At 40.9% G+C, this 20,140-nt stretch overlaps 1 protein-coding gene across 1 annotated transcript in view; it reads left to right on the top strand.

Moving 5' to 3' along the window:
- Positions 1-8,540: 8,540 nt before the first annotated feature.
- The window catches only part of LOC110509091 (nuclear receptor-binding protein 2), a 55,628-nt gene continuing 44,028 nt past the window's right edge, over positions 8,541-20,140 (top strand). Inside the window, exon 1 of the mRNA XM_036966073.1 lies at positions 8,541-9,077. Coding sequence (XP_036821968.1) covers positions 8,961-9,077 — 117 coding nt within the window. The 5' untranslated portion in view covers positions 8,541-8,960. The remainder of the gene's footprint in view (positions 9,078-20,140) is intronic.

Raw genomic sequence — 20,140 nt, 5'->3', positions numbered from 1 at the left:
ACATCCTTGGGAGAAATTTCCAAATGCCTGAACGTATCACGTTCATCTGTACAAACAATAGTACGCAAATATAAACACCATGGGACCAAGCAGCCGTCACACCGCTCAGGAAGGAGACGCGTTCTGTCTCCTAGAGATGAACGTACTTTGGTGAAAAAGTGCAAATCAATCCCAGAACAACAGCAAAAGACCTTGTGAAGATGCTGGAGGAAACAAAAGTATCTATATCCACAGTAAAACGAGTCCTATATCGACATAACCTGAAAGGCCGCTCAGAAAACGAGTCCTATATCGACATAACCTGAAAGGCCGCTCAGCAAGGAAGAAGCCACTGCTCCAAAACCAGAATAAAAAAGCCAGACTACGGTTTGCAACTGCACATGGGGACAAAGATTGTGCTTTTTGGAGAAATGTCCTCTGGTCTGATGAAACAAAAATAGAACTGTTTGGCCATAATGACCATTGTTTTTTTTGGAGGAAAAAGGGGGAGGCTTGCAAGCCAAAGAACACCATCCCATTCGTGAAGCACGGGGGAGGCAGCATCATGTTGTGGGGGTGCTTTGCTGCAGGAGGGACTGGTGCACTTCACAAAATAGATAACACATGAGGGAGGAAAAGGATGTGGATATATTGAAGCAACATCTCAAGACATCAGTCAGGAAGTAAAAGCTTGGTCGCAAATGGATCTTCCAAATGGACAATGACCCCAAGCATACTTATAAAGTTGTGGCAAAATGGCTTTAGGACAAAAAAGTCAAGGTATTGGAGTGGCCATAACAAAGCCCTGACTTTAATCCTATAGAACATTTGTGGGCAGACACGAAAAAGTTGTGCGAGCAAGGAGGCCTTCAAACCTGACTCAGTTGCACCAGCTCTGTCAGGAGGAATGGGCCAAAATGCACCTAACTTATTGGGGGAAGCTTGTGGAAGGCTACCCGAAACATTTGACCCAAGTTAAACAAATTAAAGGCAATGCTACCAAATACGAATTGAGTGTATGTAAACTTCTGACCCACTGGGAATGTGATGAAAGAAATAAAAGCTGAAATAAATAATCATCTCTACTATTATTCTGTTATTTTCACATTCTTAAAATAAATAAATTGATCCTAACTGACATAAGACAGGGACTTTTTACTATGATTAAATGTCAGGAATTTTGGAAAAACTGAGTTGAAATGTATTTGGCTAAGGTGTATGTAAACTTCCGACTTCAACTGTAGATGCAGGTAGCCTATAGGCTTTAATAGGCCTACATCCCATTTCAGATAGTCTACAGTAGCCTAGGCAAAATGTGAACCGAACAATTTAGCAGCTTGCTTAGTTCAAATTAACACACCAGTCACATAATTAAACGTGTACAATATGTACTGTCTATATACTTGTCAACAACAGCCAGTGTTTATTGTTATATCATGTATTTTACCTGTAGCCTAATCTGACTACTGTTACTGTCAATCTAATGCGTTCTAACAACTGATCGGCAATTGCAATAGAGCTTTGATCATTTCCAATTTAATTAACTAAACATGGCCATTAATAATTGCATATTATAAACTGGGTGGTTCAAGCCCTGAATTCTAATTGGCTGACAGCCGTGGTATATCAGACCGTCATTATTACCGCTCTAATTAAGTTGGTAACCAGTTTATAATAGAAATAAGGCACCTTGGGGGTTTGTGGTATATTGCCAATATACCACGGCTAAGGGCTGTGTCCAGGCACTCTGTGTTTTGTCGTGCTTAAGAACAGCCCTTAACCATGGTATATTGGTCATGTACCACACCTCCTCGGACCTTATTGCTTAAGTAACACACGGCTCCAACAATACATTGAAGTTATAGGCTATTTATTAAATCCGTTTGCCAGTTCCAGGTAGGCTACACAAGGGATTTGAAATAACTCCAGATAAATAGTAATGTCAACATATTTATTGTATCAAATAGTAGCCTACAGTAACCTACAATGGTATGGAAATGAATAGGCTACTTAATAATGGCCAACAGATGCAAATGTTTCATTCTCTACATTTTAATGTCAATTTCATTGAGGCCTTTCCCCCATAACAGAAACACGCTAGGGACTTCCATAACTTCCATATCAAAATTCCACTCGTGCAGCCCAAGAACCAAGAACTGAACATGCGTAAAAAACAAACACTTACAGTAGCTTGATACCGTTTTCCAAAAGCAAAGTCGACATTAGATTAGAATCGATTTTAAACACGTCCGAGTTGATGTATCTAATGCGCTCTACTATGCGCATATTTTTTTTCCAGTGTTTTGCTGCAGGTATTTATTTATGCGCATCAGTTCATAGCGTGTTAATGTTTTATAGAAAAGGGGGTTGGGGAGGAAATTGTCGCCATTATGACAATCTAAATAGCTTACATTCAACTGGTAAAAACAAAGATATTTATAACTGGGTATACATTTGTCATAGTGGGCAGAACAAGCAAGGACGTGGGCAGAGCCAAGCATTAGTGTGTTCTAGCGTCATCTGCATATTTTCGTTAGGATCGACTACTCTGAAGTGTGCGTGTGCAATAACTCAATTCGCCTTTGCGCATCTTCTAAACAACGCGATTACAAAAAATAATAATAAGAACATTTTGGGAAGGCAAAGTCTAAACTTAGTCCACTCTGTTCATAACATATTCTAGTTTTGGGAACAGAAAACTGTATTGTGAAAAAAATTGTTTCACCGATGAGAACATATGCTGAATGTCAGCCAAAATCCTTCTTCTCCCATATTTGGTAGTGAGGGAAAACGCCAAGCGGATGCTTCACATTTATACATCCAGTGAAACGTCTCGTTGTTATATTTGTGGTAAAAAAAAAAAAATATGTCACTACATGTGTTGGTTCTGCTCTGTGCTCTCACTCACGTGACTCAGCTACATGCTGCAGTTCTTTCTCAACACACACTCCTCTGCCCCCCCCCCCCCCCCCCCCCCATTACGTTTTAAAGAGAAATGCCATGGCAGCCACGGTGTAACATACTGTACAGTACCAGTCAAAAGTTTGGACACACCTACTCATTCCAGGGTTTTTCTTTATTTGTACTATTTTATATATTGTCTAATAATAGTGAAGAGATCAAAACTATGAAATAACACATATAGAATCATGTAGTAACCAAAAAAGTGTTAAACAAATCTAAATATATTTTAGATTTTTCAAAGTAGCTACCCTTTGTCTTGAAGACAGCTTTGCACACTCTAGGCATTCTCTCAACCAGCTTCATGAGGTAGTCACCTGGAATGCATTTCAATGAACAGGTGTGCGTTGTTAAAAGCTAATTTGTGGAATTTCTTAATACGTTTTAGCCAATCAGTTGTGTTGTGACAAGGTAAGGGTGGTATACAGAGATTTAAAAATGTATCACTGCCCCAATACTTTTGGAGCTCACTGTAGGTATTCCTCTTGTCGAGGTAGGATAGGGCAGTGTACAGTGCTACGGCGACTGTGTTGTTTGTGGATCTGTTGAGGCGGTATGTAAATTGTAGTGGGTGTCGCACTGCTTTGCTTTATCTTGGCCAGGATGCAGGTGTAAATGAGAACATGTTCTCAACTGGCCTACCTGGTTAAATAAAGGTGACATTTAAAAAAAATTAAAAAAATAATAATACCTTAATAGAAAATGACTCCCAGTAAAATGCAAATTGAGTATCTGGTTTTAAATATACTTAAGTACAGTGGTGGAAAAAAAGGACCCAGTTGTCATACATATAAATTCCTTATATTAAGCAAACCAGACGGCACTCCAACACTTAGACATAATTTACAAACACACTATTCAGTGGCAGTAGCGATGACAATTGATAATTGCATGAATTGGACCATAATTCCGTCCTGCCCGAGCAATTGAAATGTAACGAGTACTTTTTGGTGTCAGGGAAAATGTATAAATAGTAAAAAGTACATACACAAGGTATTTGGACACCACTTCAAATTAGTGTATTCGGCTATTTCAGCCACACCCGTTGCTGACAGGTGCATACAATCGAGCACACAGCCATGCAATCTACATAGACAAATATTGGCAGTAGAATGGCCTTACTGAAGAGCTCAGTGACTTTCAACGTGGCACCGTCATAGGATGCCCCATTTTCCAACAAGTCAATTTGTCAAATTTCTGCCCCGCTAGAGCTGCCCTGGTCAACTGTAAGTGCTGTTATTGTGAAGTGGAAACATCTAGGAGCAACAACTAGTGCATAAAAAATTGTCTGTACTCAGTTGCAACACAAGAGTTGGCTGGAGTGGTGTAAAGCTCTCCACCATTGCACTCTGCGGCATTGGAAAACGCGTTCTCTGTAGTGATGAATCGTGCTTAAGAACAAATGATTTCTTTACAATGACGGCCTACCAATAGGCAAAAGGCCTCCCCTACGGGTACGTGGGCTGGGATTAAAAATGAAATAACAAAAATATAGAACAAAACACACATCACGACAAGAGAGACCTAAGATAACAACATAGCATGGCAGGGCTACCATATTAGTTTACGAAGAATGGGAAGATGTACCCAAATACATTGAGATAAAAACAAATATAGGAAAATTAAGTTTATTCAAATCCCACTGTAATTCAAGAACGATCCAACACAGAGACATTGACAGGCCTGCTCAAACGAAATGTACGCTACAGCCCATGGTTGTAGTAATGGACCGTTCGTCGACTCTGCGGTGGCATCACAGGGTTACGACCAGGTAGTCATTGTCTTGGCGGTGTCGTCTCGGCAGGCCATGTCTGGAAAAGGACAGTGGTAAAAATACTATAAAGTAGGATACCTGTACTTATTCCTAAAGAAAATATACTACATGACCAGTGTATGTGGACACCGGCTCGTCGAACATCTCATTCCAAAATCATGGGCGTTAATATGGAGTTGGTCCCCCCTTTGCTGCTATAACAGCCTCCACTCTTATGAGAATGTTTTTCACTAGATGTTGGAACATTGCTGCGGGAACTTGCTTCCATTCAGCCATAAGACCATTAGTAAACTCGTGCACTGATGTTGACCGATTAGGCATGGCTTGCAGTCGGCATTACAATTCATCCCAAAGGTGTTCGATGGGGTTGAGGTCAGGGCTCTGTGCAGGCCAGTCATGTTCTTCCACACCAATCATCTCGTCAAACCATTTCTGTATGGACCTCGCTTTGCGTGCTGAAACAGGAAAGGGCCTTCCCCAAACTGTTGCCACAAAGTTGGAAGCACAGAATAGTCTAGAATGTCATTGTATGGTGTAGCATTAATATTTGCCTTCACTTGAACTAAGGGGCCTAGTCCGAACCATGGAAAACAGCCCGAGACCATTATTCCTCCTCCACCAAACTTTACAGTTGGCACTATGCATTTGGGCAGGAAGCATTCTCCTGGCATCCGCCAAACCCAGATTCGTCCGTCGGACTGCCAGATGGTTAAAAGAATCAGACCCTTTTTTCAATTTTCGCCTAAAATGACATACACAATTCTAACTGCCTGTAGCGCAGGACCTACCATATCAAAGGATTGTGGAAATGTGAAATTATTGTAGGAGAATATAACACATTAGATCTGGTAAAACATAATACAAAGAGAAAAACATGTTTGTTTTTTTGGTACCATCTTTGAAATGCAAGAGAAAGGCCATAATGTATTATTCCAGCCCAGGCGCAATTTAGATTTTGTCCACTAGATGACATCAGTGTATGTGCAAAGTTTTAGTCTGATCCAATGAACCATTGCATTTCTGTTGAAAATGTATCAAGACTGGCCAAATGTGCCTAATTGGTTTATGAATACATTTTAAGCTTTCTGCCCATATCAAATATGTCTATGTACTGGGATTTCTTTTTTTGTTGCTTACAACCTCATGCTAATCACATTAGCCTACGTTAGCTCAACCGTCCTGCAGGGCGGGACACCGATCCCGTAGAGGTATTAACTGACTTGCCTGGATAAATAAAGGTTGAATTAAAATAACTATATAGAATTTTTTACCATTTTGCTAACATTAGTTATTATCACCACCAGTAGGACTTGAAACCAACTTATTTTTCCACCACCCACTGTGGCCGCAGTAAGATATTTTACCAGCCAATATGGTTTTGCCATATAAAAACTAAACTAATGGGATGGGCATGACTTGAGTCTTTTAACCAAAATATCACAGATTAGACAAAATATGGGTCATGGCTAGAAGCTTTTGTCAGAATTGACTTTTCGTAGCAGGTTTAGGAAAAAAAAAAACATTTTATCAGGGAGTAATACTGAGATGGTCTTTTTTTTTTACAGATGATCCCTGATTTACAGAAAATACAGTAAATACACACATCAACATATGTTGAAGCAGAAAAAACACGTTCATAGAAAACAAACACATTCATCAGTAATAAGGTCCACAATCAAGTTTCATAATTGCCCTAGAGGCACCAAAGCATAAAAATGTAAGAACGTTTTGAAGATTGTTCCACAAATAAGCTGTAAGAAAAGTTGATTTACCTCAGTGCAGGCCAAAGGACTTCCCAGAGTTAACTATCCTTGAGACAGTGGGTGGTAACTCCTACATTTTTCTGTGCACAAAGTTTTATAGACTTGATGCACTTGATCCTTTATAGAAAGGAAAAAAATTGCATTGTTTAGAAGGAGTGCAAGGTTGAGTTTTGCACGCTTGTACTTTACAGAGGAGGAGTTCCCTGACGGAAATATGCAAATACCTGCAACAACGTGCTAATAGGATCTCGCTAGCTCATTCTTGGCTTTTCCCACTATGCTTCATTTGCTCCCACTGTAAACGACACATGAATGATCTTGGATTAGTTATAAATATATTTTGATATATCTGACTAGTAGCCTCAAACATTGAAAAACAACCTAGCTTGTGAACAAAACAGTGGAAATAGTCAAGAAACACAAGGACAAAGTCTCACTTTTAGTAGACGTTCAGCAAATTAGACCAATTTGTATGACTGTGTGCAGCACTTCTAAAAAAATTCACTCAGCTCCCCAGCACCAGCCAGGCAGGGTTGCTGCTTGTCATGATAGGATTAATAGTTCTGTATGTGATTAGCATTAGCTACCAGATATGAAATAAAATGACAAACACTTTGAAAACAGCTACTGCAGGATTTATTTTTGTACTCATACTTGACTTCGAACTATTTTGTATTCTAAAATGCGAGGAGAAGTAACACCACTGATGATTAAAAAAAACAACAATGCATTTTTTGGCGGGTAAATTAGGATTTTCTGAAATGGAGGCCTCAAATGCTCAAATCTAAGGTCATCATTCCTTAATTTACTAAAGTAATATGATTAATAATTTTGATCACAATGTTATTTCCCTTCATTTAAATAGAGTAGCACCGAGTGACTCTGGATTTAGACACACCTATATTAAGGAATATTATTAGCCAATCACACCCTTTTAGTAAGTCATAAATGTGAGGACCCTATGGCTGTTTGCCGCTGGAGAGAATGCTCAAGGTCCTTGTATATCATCAATGAGTGATTTTAATTAGACTTTGTTTTTATTGATTTATACAATAGATCCCCCCCAAAAAATTCACTTTTTAGCATTCAAATAAATTTGATATGTCTAAATCCCCAAAATATGACACTTCAACTCTACGCATCACTAAGTAAGCCAATTTGCTTATCCTAAGTGCTTTAAACAAAGTTTTCCAGTATAAATGACTTGCATTTTGTTTTATCATTGATAGACAGTTCAATAACTATTTAATTTTAACGTGTTTTTCGTGGTTACAATAGCAAGGGAAGCAAATGCCACGCAATTCCAGAACAACCCTGTTTTTTTTGGATTTGTTGTTGTTATTTACCTGTAAGCAGTTCAAGAGAAAAGAAAAATGAGATTAAAGCGGTTGTCTCTCTGCCCCCGGCCTGTGTTTATGGTTTTGGGATCCTAAAGAAACATGGGTATTGACAAAATACGCTTTTGGCCAGGGAGAAGGTCTCTGCGTTGATGCCAAAGAACCTGGTCAGAGACACGAGGGCCTTCACCTCGTACTTCCTGAGCCAGGCAGTTATCCTCGGCATTTGTCATGTGCTGTCTCAGTGAACTAGGCAAGTTCTTAACTGACTTGCTTAGTTAAATAAAGGTTAAATATTTTATTTCTTTAAACACATTATGGAATGTAATCTCTCTTGTACAACCCAAAGGAAATTGCTAATCAGTACAATAGCCTATTAAACATAAGTAGGCTATGAAATACAATGTAAAATCAAAAAGAGGGAACTGCATGAGAGGTAGATATGCTAGGGAGGAGGTGGGAAAAAAAAAAAAAAAAGACGTCCTCTCCCACAATCGGTGTGCGTTTTCGTTTCAGTTTTTACGGTAGTATTTACATTAGAAAAAAATCAGGAAGTGGCCAAAGATCACAGAAACTTGTCCGACGGAAAGGAAATAATGGGAGAATCTCAATTGTATACTCCTCGCGTCTTCTCTCCTCGTATCCTTTCTCAAAATCCATTGGAGGAGAAAGTCAGAGCGCCGGGACCTCTGACTTTCTCCTCCAATGGGGTTTGAGAAGGATACGAGGAGAGAGGACACGAGGAGGGCACGATTGAGATTATCCCATTTCTCTTTTTTATTTTTTTATTTTTTACAAAAAGCCGCAGAGGCCACTATGGAAAGACTGTATAGTGTGGCATACCACCCGCTCTTACTTCAAGCACAGTTCAACAGCGGCTGTGCGTGTTGCAGCACCTCCTGGAAGATCCCCTATTGGCTCTTTCTCGGGGAATGCGCTTGTTTTGACAACTCATTTGATTGTTGGATATGGTTTGAGAGGACGACGCGGACTGCAGGTTAAACCGTAGAATTCGTAACAGTCTCTGCATTTTGCAACCTATGCAAATCGGATTAATTTTGGTAGGCTAAACATAGGAATTTAGTTGATAAACGCGCGTTCCTTAAAGAATAAAGGGGGGGGGGGGGGGGGATTGACTGGATTGAAATGACCATGTCCGAGGAGAAGAATTCGGGGTCTCGGGGGAAAGAGGAAGAGAGCGAGGATGAGAGTGAAATCTTGGAAGAAAGCCCCTGCGGTCGCTGGCAGAAGCGAAAGGAGCAGGTACTGTATTTCTCAGATAATTGTTCAATTCGTGTAGGAGACATGCGCAACGTACAGCTTGTTTTTATTTCACCAATGAATGCCGAACTCTTCCGTTGCGCAATAAGGGTCACGTTCAGGTGGCTACAATGATTGTCACTTCTATACATTTCTCTGTTCCGCTAGCCTTACATGACAGCGAAACATGTCCTTTCTGCTAAATATATTTATGCTGTAATGCCTGAAATGTTGTAGCTAGCTTAAAACAAAAAAAAATCTTAACATTCTAACAACTATGATTTTTCTTTTGGTTGTTTTCAAGAAACTCTGATAAACGTATAGCCATTGACAAAACAAAATATGGCATTGTATCATGTATTATAAAAATATGTCTTGAATGCCTTAAACAGTCCAACTCATTTTAGTAAGATCTCCCTTCTTAAGACATGGTTTGTGATGCACAGAATATAGGATTGTTGTATCAAATTGATAGGTAAAATGCTTCTTCAGGCATTTGAAGATCTGTAGATCTATGGAGAACATGTGTACCTCAAACACACAATGTCTTTTAAAGGGGAAATCTGCACCCCGTCTCTGTTTTGGTAAATAGCTCAAGGATGGGGCTGAAGCAATGTGACATCTGAAATTAATTGACAAAGCTATGGATGCAAAGACTGACCATCCATGAGAGTTTTGAGGCTATACATACAGTATATCACAAAAGTAAGTACACCCCTCACATTTTTGTAAATATTTGAGTATATATTTTCATGTGACAACACTGAAGAAATGACACTTTGCTACAATGTAAAGTAGTGAGTGTACAGCTTGTATAACAGTGTAAATTTGCTGTCCCCTCAAAATAACTCAACACACAGCCATTAATGTCTAAACCGCTGGCAGAAAAAGTGAGTACAAAAGATATACTCAAATATTTACAAAAATGTGAGGGGTGTACTCACTTTTGTGACCTACTGTGTCTATGTGTGTGTGTGTCTGTGTGTGTGTGTGTTACAGACGATGGAGCAAAACATGCTCAGTTTGTGCTCTGATGAGGTACGACGCTATTACTAAACTCAGGAGGCATTTATTACATTGCATTCTTCAATAGTCAATCTTAAGTTGCCCCCTTTATCCACTTGAATTTGTTGTGATGCATCGAAAACATCCAAGTTGGATTCCATGGGAAAAATAGCAGAGCACATGACATGTCTACAAAGTATATACATTGGCAAGATATGGATGACAAAAATTTGTGTGAGGGGGGGGGGGGAAACGTCAAAATGGGAGACATCCTCCTTTGAGAGTAGCATGGTCTCGACCGGCTTCGATAGTTTTAAGTCAGGCTATTGGGTGGTGAAGTGACAATCGAACTGCGGTAAATATTAGAGATTGTACCTTTTTTTTAAAAAACGCTTCAGAGACGTCAGCGTCATGAGCTTCTCTTCTATTGTTCTTGTACGGCTAATGTAACAGTGCTGTTCTGCAGTGACTGGGAATCATTTAGGCCTGGCTGTGTAGATGGGGGTGGGCAGGTAGCCTAGCGGTTAAGCGCGTTGGGCCAGTAAGGTTGCTGGTTCAAACCCCTGAGCTGGCCAGATGAAAAAAATCTGCTGTTCTGCCCCCCCTCCCCCAATAACATCCGCTCCCCGGTCGTCGATGACATGGACGTCGCTTTTTAAGGCATCACCCATCCCCGCACCCCTCTGATTCAGAGGCAGAAGACTCATTTCGGTTGAATGCGTTCAGTTGTGCAACTGACGAGAACTTTCCCCCTGACAGACTATGACAGCATAGGGGTTAGGTGTGAGACTGGGGTTTGGCAAATGAGGTACCTGTGAATGGGCGATGAAGTGTGGTATGTAGACAGACACTTCGCTGTGAAATCCAATAACTATGATTTTGAAGTACTATGAGGGGCCCTAGCATGCCACATATAGGTGTCGCGCAGTCATCGACATTGGGCGATGGGGGCGTAGCCCTAGTATAGGCCTCCGACATTGGGCGACGGGGGGTGTAGACATAGTATAGGCCTCCGACATTGGGCGATGGGGGCGTAGCCATAGTATAGGCCTCCGACATTGGGCGACGGGGGCGTAGACATAGTATAGGCCTCCGTTGCAAAAAACGGTCCAACTTTTGAGAGCTGATGAGCTGCAGGTTTCCGTTCCTCCCTTCAATGTTTTATCACATCATTTAAAAATAAAAAAACATTATTATTATTTTTTTTTACATTCAGCAGTAGGCTTACTCGGTGCTCTGACAATTGAACAAAGTCATGGTCATACCAATATGGGCCAATGAGTGTCCAGTCAATCAAATCACCATGTGGTGGGTAACTTTTTACACAATGCAATCTACACAAGGCTTCTGAGTTTGTGTTCGCCCATTGCATTCTCTAGATACGTGTTTTTTTAAGTGTACAAACTTATCATGTTTAAACATGTCTGGTAATGGGAGTTGTCTGACCCAGTCACCCCCTAACTCGGCACCTATGATACCATACTAGTCCGTTCTCCTGCCATAGAGTCTGTGTGAAGGCCTACTGATGATACTGTTTCCCCTGTGTACTTGTATGTGTGTGTGTCAAGGGGCTTTAGGACAGGGTGTGTCGTGTTAGAACGAGCCATTCGTACAAAGAGACTGAAAGCCAGGTTTGTTTGCAGAGTTTTTCCACTCAATATGGTTAGCGCCGTCGCTCTGAGGAATGCCTGTTAGATTTTTTTATGAGGAGGCTTGAAAGGCACCACCTCTGTGGTTTCTAGGAGACGGCGAGTATGAGGAAACTGCATTGACTGCGTCCTGGTGGAAACAACAGATTACCAACATTAGCCTCTTTTCTCTTTTGCTTTCATGGGCAGTGTGTTTCCCATCTTTCGTCCAGGTATGAAACCCCAGTTTATGTATTTCATAAAATGTCTGTTCTCTATGTAGGTATGCCTTTTACAGTGCTGTTTAGAGTACTGTTCTCCTGCTAGGACCCAGTATGATTAAGACTTTTCATAGAAACGGCCTAATAATCAATGTCTATTTCTATTGTAAACTTCACATACTAGTTTAAAGAAAAAAGTATACTTACCTAACCCTTGGCAGTATACCACCCTATGCCTTGGCAGTATACCTCCCTATGCCTTGGCAGTATACCACCCTATGCCTTGGCAGTATACCTCCCTATGCCTTGGCAGTATACCACCCTATGCCTTGGCAGTATACCTCCCTATGCCTTGGCAGTATACCACCCTATGCCTTGGCAGTATACCTCCCTATGCCTTGGCAGTATACCTCCCTAACCCTTGGCAGTATACCTCCCTAGCCCTTGGCAGTATACCTCCCTAGCCCTTGGCAGTATACCTCCCTAGCCCTTGGCAGTATACCTCCCTAGCCCTTGGCAGTATACCACCCTAGCCCTTGGGGGGCATCAGCCCTCCTTTTGTCAAACTTGACAAGGGTTCAGCATTGGTCAGATTTGAATGACAAATCCAACACAATAAAAGACTGCAATTGTGTTATTTATTATAAATAATGACTGTAATTATCTGTTAGCCTATTCTCTTTTCCACATATTTGACATACTGTTTACAGAGACTTAGCGCTATAGATGTGTTGGCAAATCATCATGGCAATGAGTTATTGTTTTATTTCAAATGTTTACTTTTTTTTTTAGCTATCTACCAAGCTTACAGTTTAGACAACCGGTCATTGGGGCGGCAGGGTAGCCTAGTGGTTAGAGCGTTGGCCTAGTAACCGGAAGGTTGCAAGTTCAAATCCCCGAGCTGACAAGGTACAAATCTGTCGTTTCTGCCCCTGAAAAGGCAGCCGTCATTGAAAATAAGAATTTGTTCTTAACTGACTTGCCTAGTTAAATAAAGGAAAAATAATTTAAGTAATGTCCTATAGGGTGATTGAGTGTTGTGTACTGTGACTCTGGAAGGTACTGACTGACACGACATAACAGGAAACCCCAGATTCCTCTGCCAATGTATAGCTGTGACTGTCTCTAAGACGGTCTCATACAGAACAGGCAGCCTAGGTATTTTTTTAGAACTGTCATCCAGAGTTTGTACATTGGATGATAAATGAAGTGTTGTGTTTGTGTGTGTGTGTGTGTGTGTGTGTGTGTGATTGATTACATTTGGCACACACAGCTGATGCATAGAACATTTTACTTTCGCTAATGTTTCCAAATGCATTCAATAATTCAGGCAGATGCAGTCACCGCTAGCATCTGAGTCAACAGAAAACACCACATTGGCACAATAGAAATCCTTGTTGGTGGAATGACGGCAAACCCGCAGCGTCACAAGACTGCCATTGAGCTGGCGGATCTGATCTCGGACCTGCTGGAGGGATGTCTGGCCGGGGGGGGGGGGGATTAAATGAGAGTAGATCCCGCTGTGATCATTTTCCAGGACATTGGCTTGATGAGGCCATCTCTCTGTTCACTTTTGACGCGGGTGTTCAGAGTAAATTCATATTAACTTTTCAAATGGTTAGTGTACGTACACAGGTTTTTTTTGTTGTTGTTGCAACTGAGACATTTTTTCTTCTTTTCTTAATCCTCTCAAATCTGGACTCGATTGCAATTTAAGCGACATATAGACTGATCCAGACTCTTAAACTGGCACACACTCGCTCCCTTAGTCTAATCTGCCCTTTTGGCAGCCGATCAGCAGAGCGAACCCCGTTTGCCGAGTCATAGCTGTGACGAGTTATGTCTGGAGATAACCTTCAACTTTCCATCAGGAAAGTGCTTGTGCTGTAATCTTCGTAGTGGACTCTAGGCTTTACTGATTTTGAAGAAGACTGGAATAAATGCAGTACTGTAAAGCAACATCCTATCATCTGTAGGTTCTACCGTATAGGGGATACACACTTATGGGGAGCATTTTCATTTATTTGGGGAAAACTTTTAAGTTAAACGTTTTGCGAACAGAACATCACTATTTGGGGAAATATAATGGGACCTTTTTTTTTTAAGAGAGCTGAACATGTCGGGAAGGAAGTCATTTGAATCACCTGAAATGTTAGGTAAATTCACTTTAAAAACGTATCAAAACATTTATTGAAAATGAAGAATGGTGTATTTACCAACTGTCTGTCCTAATGAGGTTTGTGTATGGCTTTATACAGTGTATTCAGCCATACATGAACCAGCCTGTATGACAATACCCAATCCACTTAAAATAGCCTGAATGCAAAGATTAACTTCAATGGCAAGGACAGGACTCGACGTTGATCTTTCTCTTCTCCTCTCTCCAAAAATTATTTCACTAAAATTACATTTCATGAACCGAAGAATTTCATAATGCTGCCTGCTTGTTTGCCAGTGTTAAAATAAGCATGAATTATACCCGTAGTAGTTAGTAAGGTTGGCTATTGAAACCTTAACTAAGAACCTAAATCTGTGTTTTTAGAAAATGTGTTGATATGACATTTTCTAGTGTTATAGATATAACTGGATGAGTATATATTATATCTACAAATGTCATATAACTCAAATTGTCCCTAATAGATGCATGTATGGTTCTTTGTTGGGTTCAATTGATGGCTTAAACGTCACAGCAAAAAACTCATAGCCCAAGATTATGATAACTGTGTTGTCACAAAGTAACACCAGGTCATTTTATTAGATGTTTGACACCGGAGTTAGTTAATCCAATATTTTGAGCCGTACCTTGAGTTGTCCTATGTAGGCCAGTAGATGCAGCATCCACGATAATCCTAATATCAGGGAAATGTTAACTAATCGGAATTCAGGGGATGATGCTAGCTAATCAAATAATAACAAATGTAAATGCTGTGTACACAGTTTAATAGCAGGTAGAAAAGGTGCAGTGAAATGCTTGTGTGCTAGTTCCCTCAACATTGCAGTACAGTAATCAATAACAACAAGTCAAATGACAAAACCAGTAATAGAAGAGGTAGTATGTCTAGCACTAGCCTGATATGTACACAATAGGATAGGTGAAAGAATAATCTCTGCCCTTGACCATTTCTCATTTCTCCTGTAAATCGCTCAGCAGAAGAGCATCAGCTAAATGACTAAAACTGTAAGTAATGACTCTATTTACAATATAACATGGGTAGTGTCAAAAGTAAATAACTAATTATTGTGATGTCACAACTGGCCTAATACATAGACAACTCAACATTCATTTCATTAATTTCCCATCTAGATTGGCTGAACCCTCCATTAAGTGGTACAGCAGGATAGGAAAAACTTTAATGTATCGAGGGGAAAACTATCTTAGACACTGTACATTACACACTCAATTTCTAAAAACATAATACAAAAATACATTGCACTTTACCCATGTCCTAGATATTGTACACGTTGTACAACCACATACATATTGCACAACTGCCCTGACACATTTTGTCAGTGACTCGGGAACACAGCTCGACTTAATTTATTGCTATTTAGGTATTTGATGGACATGGCAATAACGCAGGATGCTTGTACCTGTTCAGCTTACACGTAGCGACCCGATAGGGTCTGCCTGAGGGGACGAGCTGATACTCAGAGAATTACATGGGAGTGGTCTGAAAGAATCTCTGATAACGGTCTGTTCAACAGTAAAGAAGGCTACTGCCTCACACCCATGATCTTCATGGCAGTTTGCAGACAATTTGAGAGGCCTAATATGGGGGTGCTCTTCACCCGGACAATTAGGCACATTTCCATAAGTCTGTTTTGCCTCTGGACGATATGACTCTAGTCACGAGGAGGAGGTCCTGAGATGGTGGGTAGATTTATCAGATCGTATCAGGAACCACATCAACAAGAATATTCCTATTATGTTCTCTGGAACCCGCAATCTTTTGAGGACAACCAGCTTGTTTGTACCCGAAAAGCCCCCTTTAGGAAAGAAAAGCAAGTCTGATGTGGGTTTCTGTCCTTTGTCACCCTCTCAGCTCACTGCCAGCGAAAAGCACATCCGGAAAGACATCTGTGTTGCAACATGGGGCTCTGTAGATGGCCTTGTTTGTTCCTGTTGTGTTTTTCTTCTCCCCAGGTTTCTTGGAAAGGCAACTGACGTGGGCGTTTTTACTTGTTTCTAAAACTCTGGGCTTTGTGGGCGGAATACGCTCTAGCCACTACTTGTAAACGTATGCCATGAGTGTGCGGTGTTGCTTTGCACCCATGGGAATTTACACAGAAAACCTGTCAGTCACTCATGTTCATGGCTTGGTATGCAAAGTACCAGTCAAAAGTTTGGACACACCTACTCATTCCAGGGTTTTCCCCTTTGTTTGTACTATTTTCTACATTGGAGAATAATAGTGAAGACATCAACTATGAAATAACACCCATGGAATCACGTAGTAACCAAAAAAAAGTGTTAAACAAATCAAATTATATTGGATAATGTTTTGCAACAGAAAAAGTTTCTACTGGCCAAATTCAGATAGGTCCCTCCCCGTTTCGTTTGCTGCCGGTTGGTTCATAGAGCAAACGGTAAGCAGTTACCGTTGCAGAGCGTTTTTGCAACGGAATCCGACTAATGAATACACCACTACTTGTTGGTCCACTGATTGGCCAGGCCTCCTCTCACTTTAGAGAATTTGCAATAGCATGTCACCTCTCTCCTGGGCTGCATTCCATTCCAAAAAAATCCTTCCTCCAAAATGCTCCCTTTCCATCACATTCAAGGGGAGGATCCCCAACATAAGAAGGGGGGGGCAGCAAAGGAATGTAAGTGATTGGAGGGAGAAGTTACATTACCTCAGTCCCTCTTTATTTTTTCCTCTGCGCCAGTGTCACGAACCGGCTCAAAGCCCGTAACAAAAAGGGAGACAACGTGGAGATAAGGAGTAAACTAAGTACAATATACAATGGTGTGTGTAATCAGTAATCAGTAGTGTAAGTGAGTGTTTTTTGCATGCATGGATGTGATATTGCAGGGTGTTGAAAGGTGCCAAAGCAAACAACCAAAAGGCCACCAAGATACACAACAAAATCTAGAAAGGTGTCTGCATGGAGAGAGTCTCTTCCATTAATGTGGAAGTGGTGTATTTATCCTGGGAGACACCGGGCCCAGGTGTGTCTGCATGGAGAGAGTCTCCTCCGTGAATGGGGAAGTGGTGTATTTATCCTGGGACACACCGGGCCCAGGTGTTTCCCATGTAGCTGACGACCCTCCCAACTCCGCCCACCGGCATCCTAATAAGGAAAACAAGAGCAAAGAGAGAATACGGCAGACAGAGTGGGAGGGTCGTCACACCAGTTAGAAAGTATTTTTCTTTTTTTTGAAGAGCCAAAATTTAAGACCTTTTCAACAAAATCTTTCTTCTCAGATCTGTCATTACTGTAGCTGAGATCAACCTTTTCCCCCCAGAAATATGTATGGATGTATTTAATTTTTCATATTTGTTGCCTTCTGTCACAGCCAGGCTCTGGCCCAGCTAAACACACGTGTTGCATGAGTCATCGCTTAAAGTTTGTGGCTGGTTTATAGTGAACTATAAGTGTACTGTACAGTTGCTTTCCAGATAACTGCCGTGACACCAAGGTCGGCCGGGGCAATCAATAATGTGGCCCATCTATGAGATTGAACATCAATATTATCTTTTCTACCACACCGGAACCACACGCCGACGACATTCTTTACAGTCAATAGTGATGGACCCTGTGAGATAAGGACATGTGACATATGTCTACAAAACAGTGCACAGCGACTTGCCAAGAATTACCGTAACGTTTTGAGTAGATGGAAGGGCACTTCATAATCACTGCGTTCTCAAGGACATCGTCAAAAAGAGACATTTTGAAAAGTCCTGCTGCAAGAGCTGCTATTCCAATGATGGAGAATACAGAAGTCCCTTTTTAAAGTGGACAATATTACCGTTTAAAGTGGACAATATTACTATATTACACAACAGGCTACACCACTGGAATAATGCATGATATTATATGGTTGCTATCGGAAATACCTTTGCATAGCACAGTTATAGTCTTTCTTTTTTTCCCCCTTTGTAACCCTCAAGATGTTTTTTGGTAGCCAGTACACAATTATTCAATGTTTTCTATGATCCTTTCTTTGAAAATATTGGGTACAAGAGATACCTTTTTATATCACCAAAACACTAGGTTGGGTTTTTGTACAAGCCAACAGTAACTCCGTACTCTACATATGAGCTGAACGCTTCAAGATCAAGAGGAGCGTGTGAGCTGGAGTATCTCCTCTTTTTATCTCAAGGCTTATTGAAGGGAAATTAGATTTTTACAATGTTGCAGGAACTAGGCCACTGTCTTCATACCGTCCCAATGTGGTAAATGTATCCGGGGTTTGAGTTACTCCACAGATGCTGCCTTAAGACTTAAGACCCCAAAGACGCAAATCATAATAAATGAATCTAATCAATGCCAACGATGGGAGTAAATGTCTATCAGGGGATGAAAGAGAGTGGAGGACAATGTTTGAAAATGTATGCATATTGAAGCAAACAACCCTCAAGATGACCAAGGGATTCCTGTATTCATTTGAATGACATTGTGGCTTCCACTGTAACGTTCACAGGACTTGTGACTTGTAATTATACTGAACAAAAATATATAAATGTAACATGTGAAGTGTTGGTCCCATGTTTCATTAGCTGAAATAAAAGATCCCAGAAATGTTCCAGATGCACAAGTGGCTTATTTCTCTCAAATTTTGTGCACAAATTTGTTTACGTCTTTGTTAGTGAGCATTTCCCTTTTGCCAAGATTTATCCCAACCCTCGTCTCCACAGAAGGCCTTTTGGTAGGCCGTTATTGTAAATAAAGAATTTGTTCTTAACGGACTTGCCCATTGTGCTGGGGACAATAAAAGGCCACTCTAAAATGTGCAGTTTTGTCGTGCCCTCTTCACAACTTGTGCTTGGACCATGTTAGTTTGTTTGATGTGGACGCCAAGGAACTTGCCGCTCTCAACCTGCTCCACTGCAGCCCTATCGATGACAATGGAGGTGTGCTCGGTCCTCGTTTTTCTGTAGTCCACAATCATCTCCTTTGTCTTGATCACGTTGAGGGAGAGGTTGTTGTCCTGGCACCAGACGGTCAGGTCACCAGAGCTGTTGCCATAGTTAATTTCTCTACCATAAAGCAGCCTCCAATAATGTTTTAGAGAATTGGGTGAGGCCTTCCAACCGGCCTCCAATAATGACCATTTATTTCAATTGACTGATTTCCTTATGCACTTTATCCCTGTAAAATCCTTCAGATTTTGTTCAGTGTAGTTATTTTTACACAGCAGTAAGCCTTTATGCTTGCAGTCAGTCTGATAACGTGCCGAAAGGGGGGGACTGGAACTCTCAGGTAGCGTGACCGTGTTGTGACGTGTTCCCTGGGTTTGTTAACACATGTTTCATTAACGAATGACTTTAACAGACTTGAAATGGAATTGACCCAATCCTGTTAAAGTGAGCTGAAGAGTTTTAATTTACTGCTTGAGTTCTCAGGCACAATGCATTCCTTGGCAAAGGGGAAACACTAAGAATTGTGGTGACTGTGATCGCCTGCCTGAGATAATTAGCCAGTGACTGTGGCAAATTGCTATTTGTTGACATGCGGGTCACATCATGCGTACAGGAACTGGCTTTGTGAGCTTGATTCCTGCCTGATTCAACCAGTATGAAGGTTACTGCCAAAAAGCGGGCAAGAAATAACCATTTTGAAGGGCACTTTAACATTCTATAAGCTTTTCAGACAAAGTGGATCAATGTAACACTGCAACAAAGGAATAACATTTTGTAAATGGGTCATGTAAAATAAGGCAATATTGCAGGTTTCTCAGAATCAAAATTAGAAAGAGAGAAAAATGGATTAACTTTTCCAACGCTAGTTAAAGATGGGCTTTATTCTGGTGCTGCTCTGCACATACAAGCTTGTTAGCTAGCTCTGGTCCGACATTAGTTAAGCCAACTCTCTGAAGTTCAAAGACATTCAAAGTTCCTCCATAGAAGCTGCTTCTCCGTAGGTATAATTCTGTGGGCCTAATTCAGATAATGCATGTCATAAGATGCCCAGCACTTCAAGCCAAGCCTCCTCCTCCACCCTCTCTTGCTCTCTCCCCACCTTCAAATTTCAGTCGCATCTCGTG

Source organism: Oncorhynchus mykiss, chromosome 28 (genome assembly GCF_013265735.2).
Source record: "Oncorhynchus mykiss isolate Arlee chromosome 28, USDA_OmykA_1.1, whole genome shotgun sequence".
Taxonomy (NCBI): Eukaryota; Metazoa; Chordata; class Actinopteri; order Salmoniformes; family Salmonidae; genus Oncorhynchus; species Oncorhynchus mykiss.
This window is presented reverse-complemented; position numbering and strand designations above follow the sequence as displayed.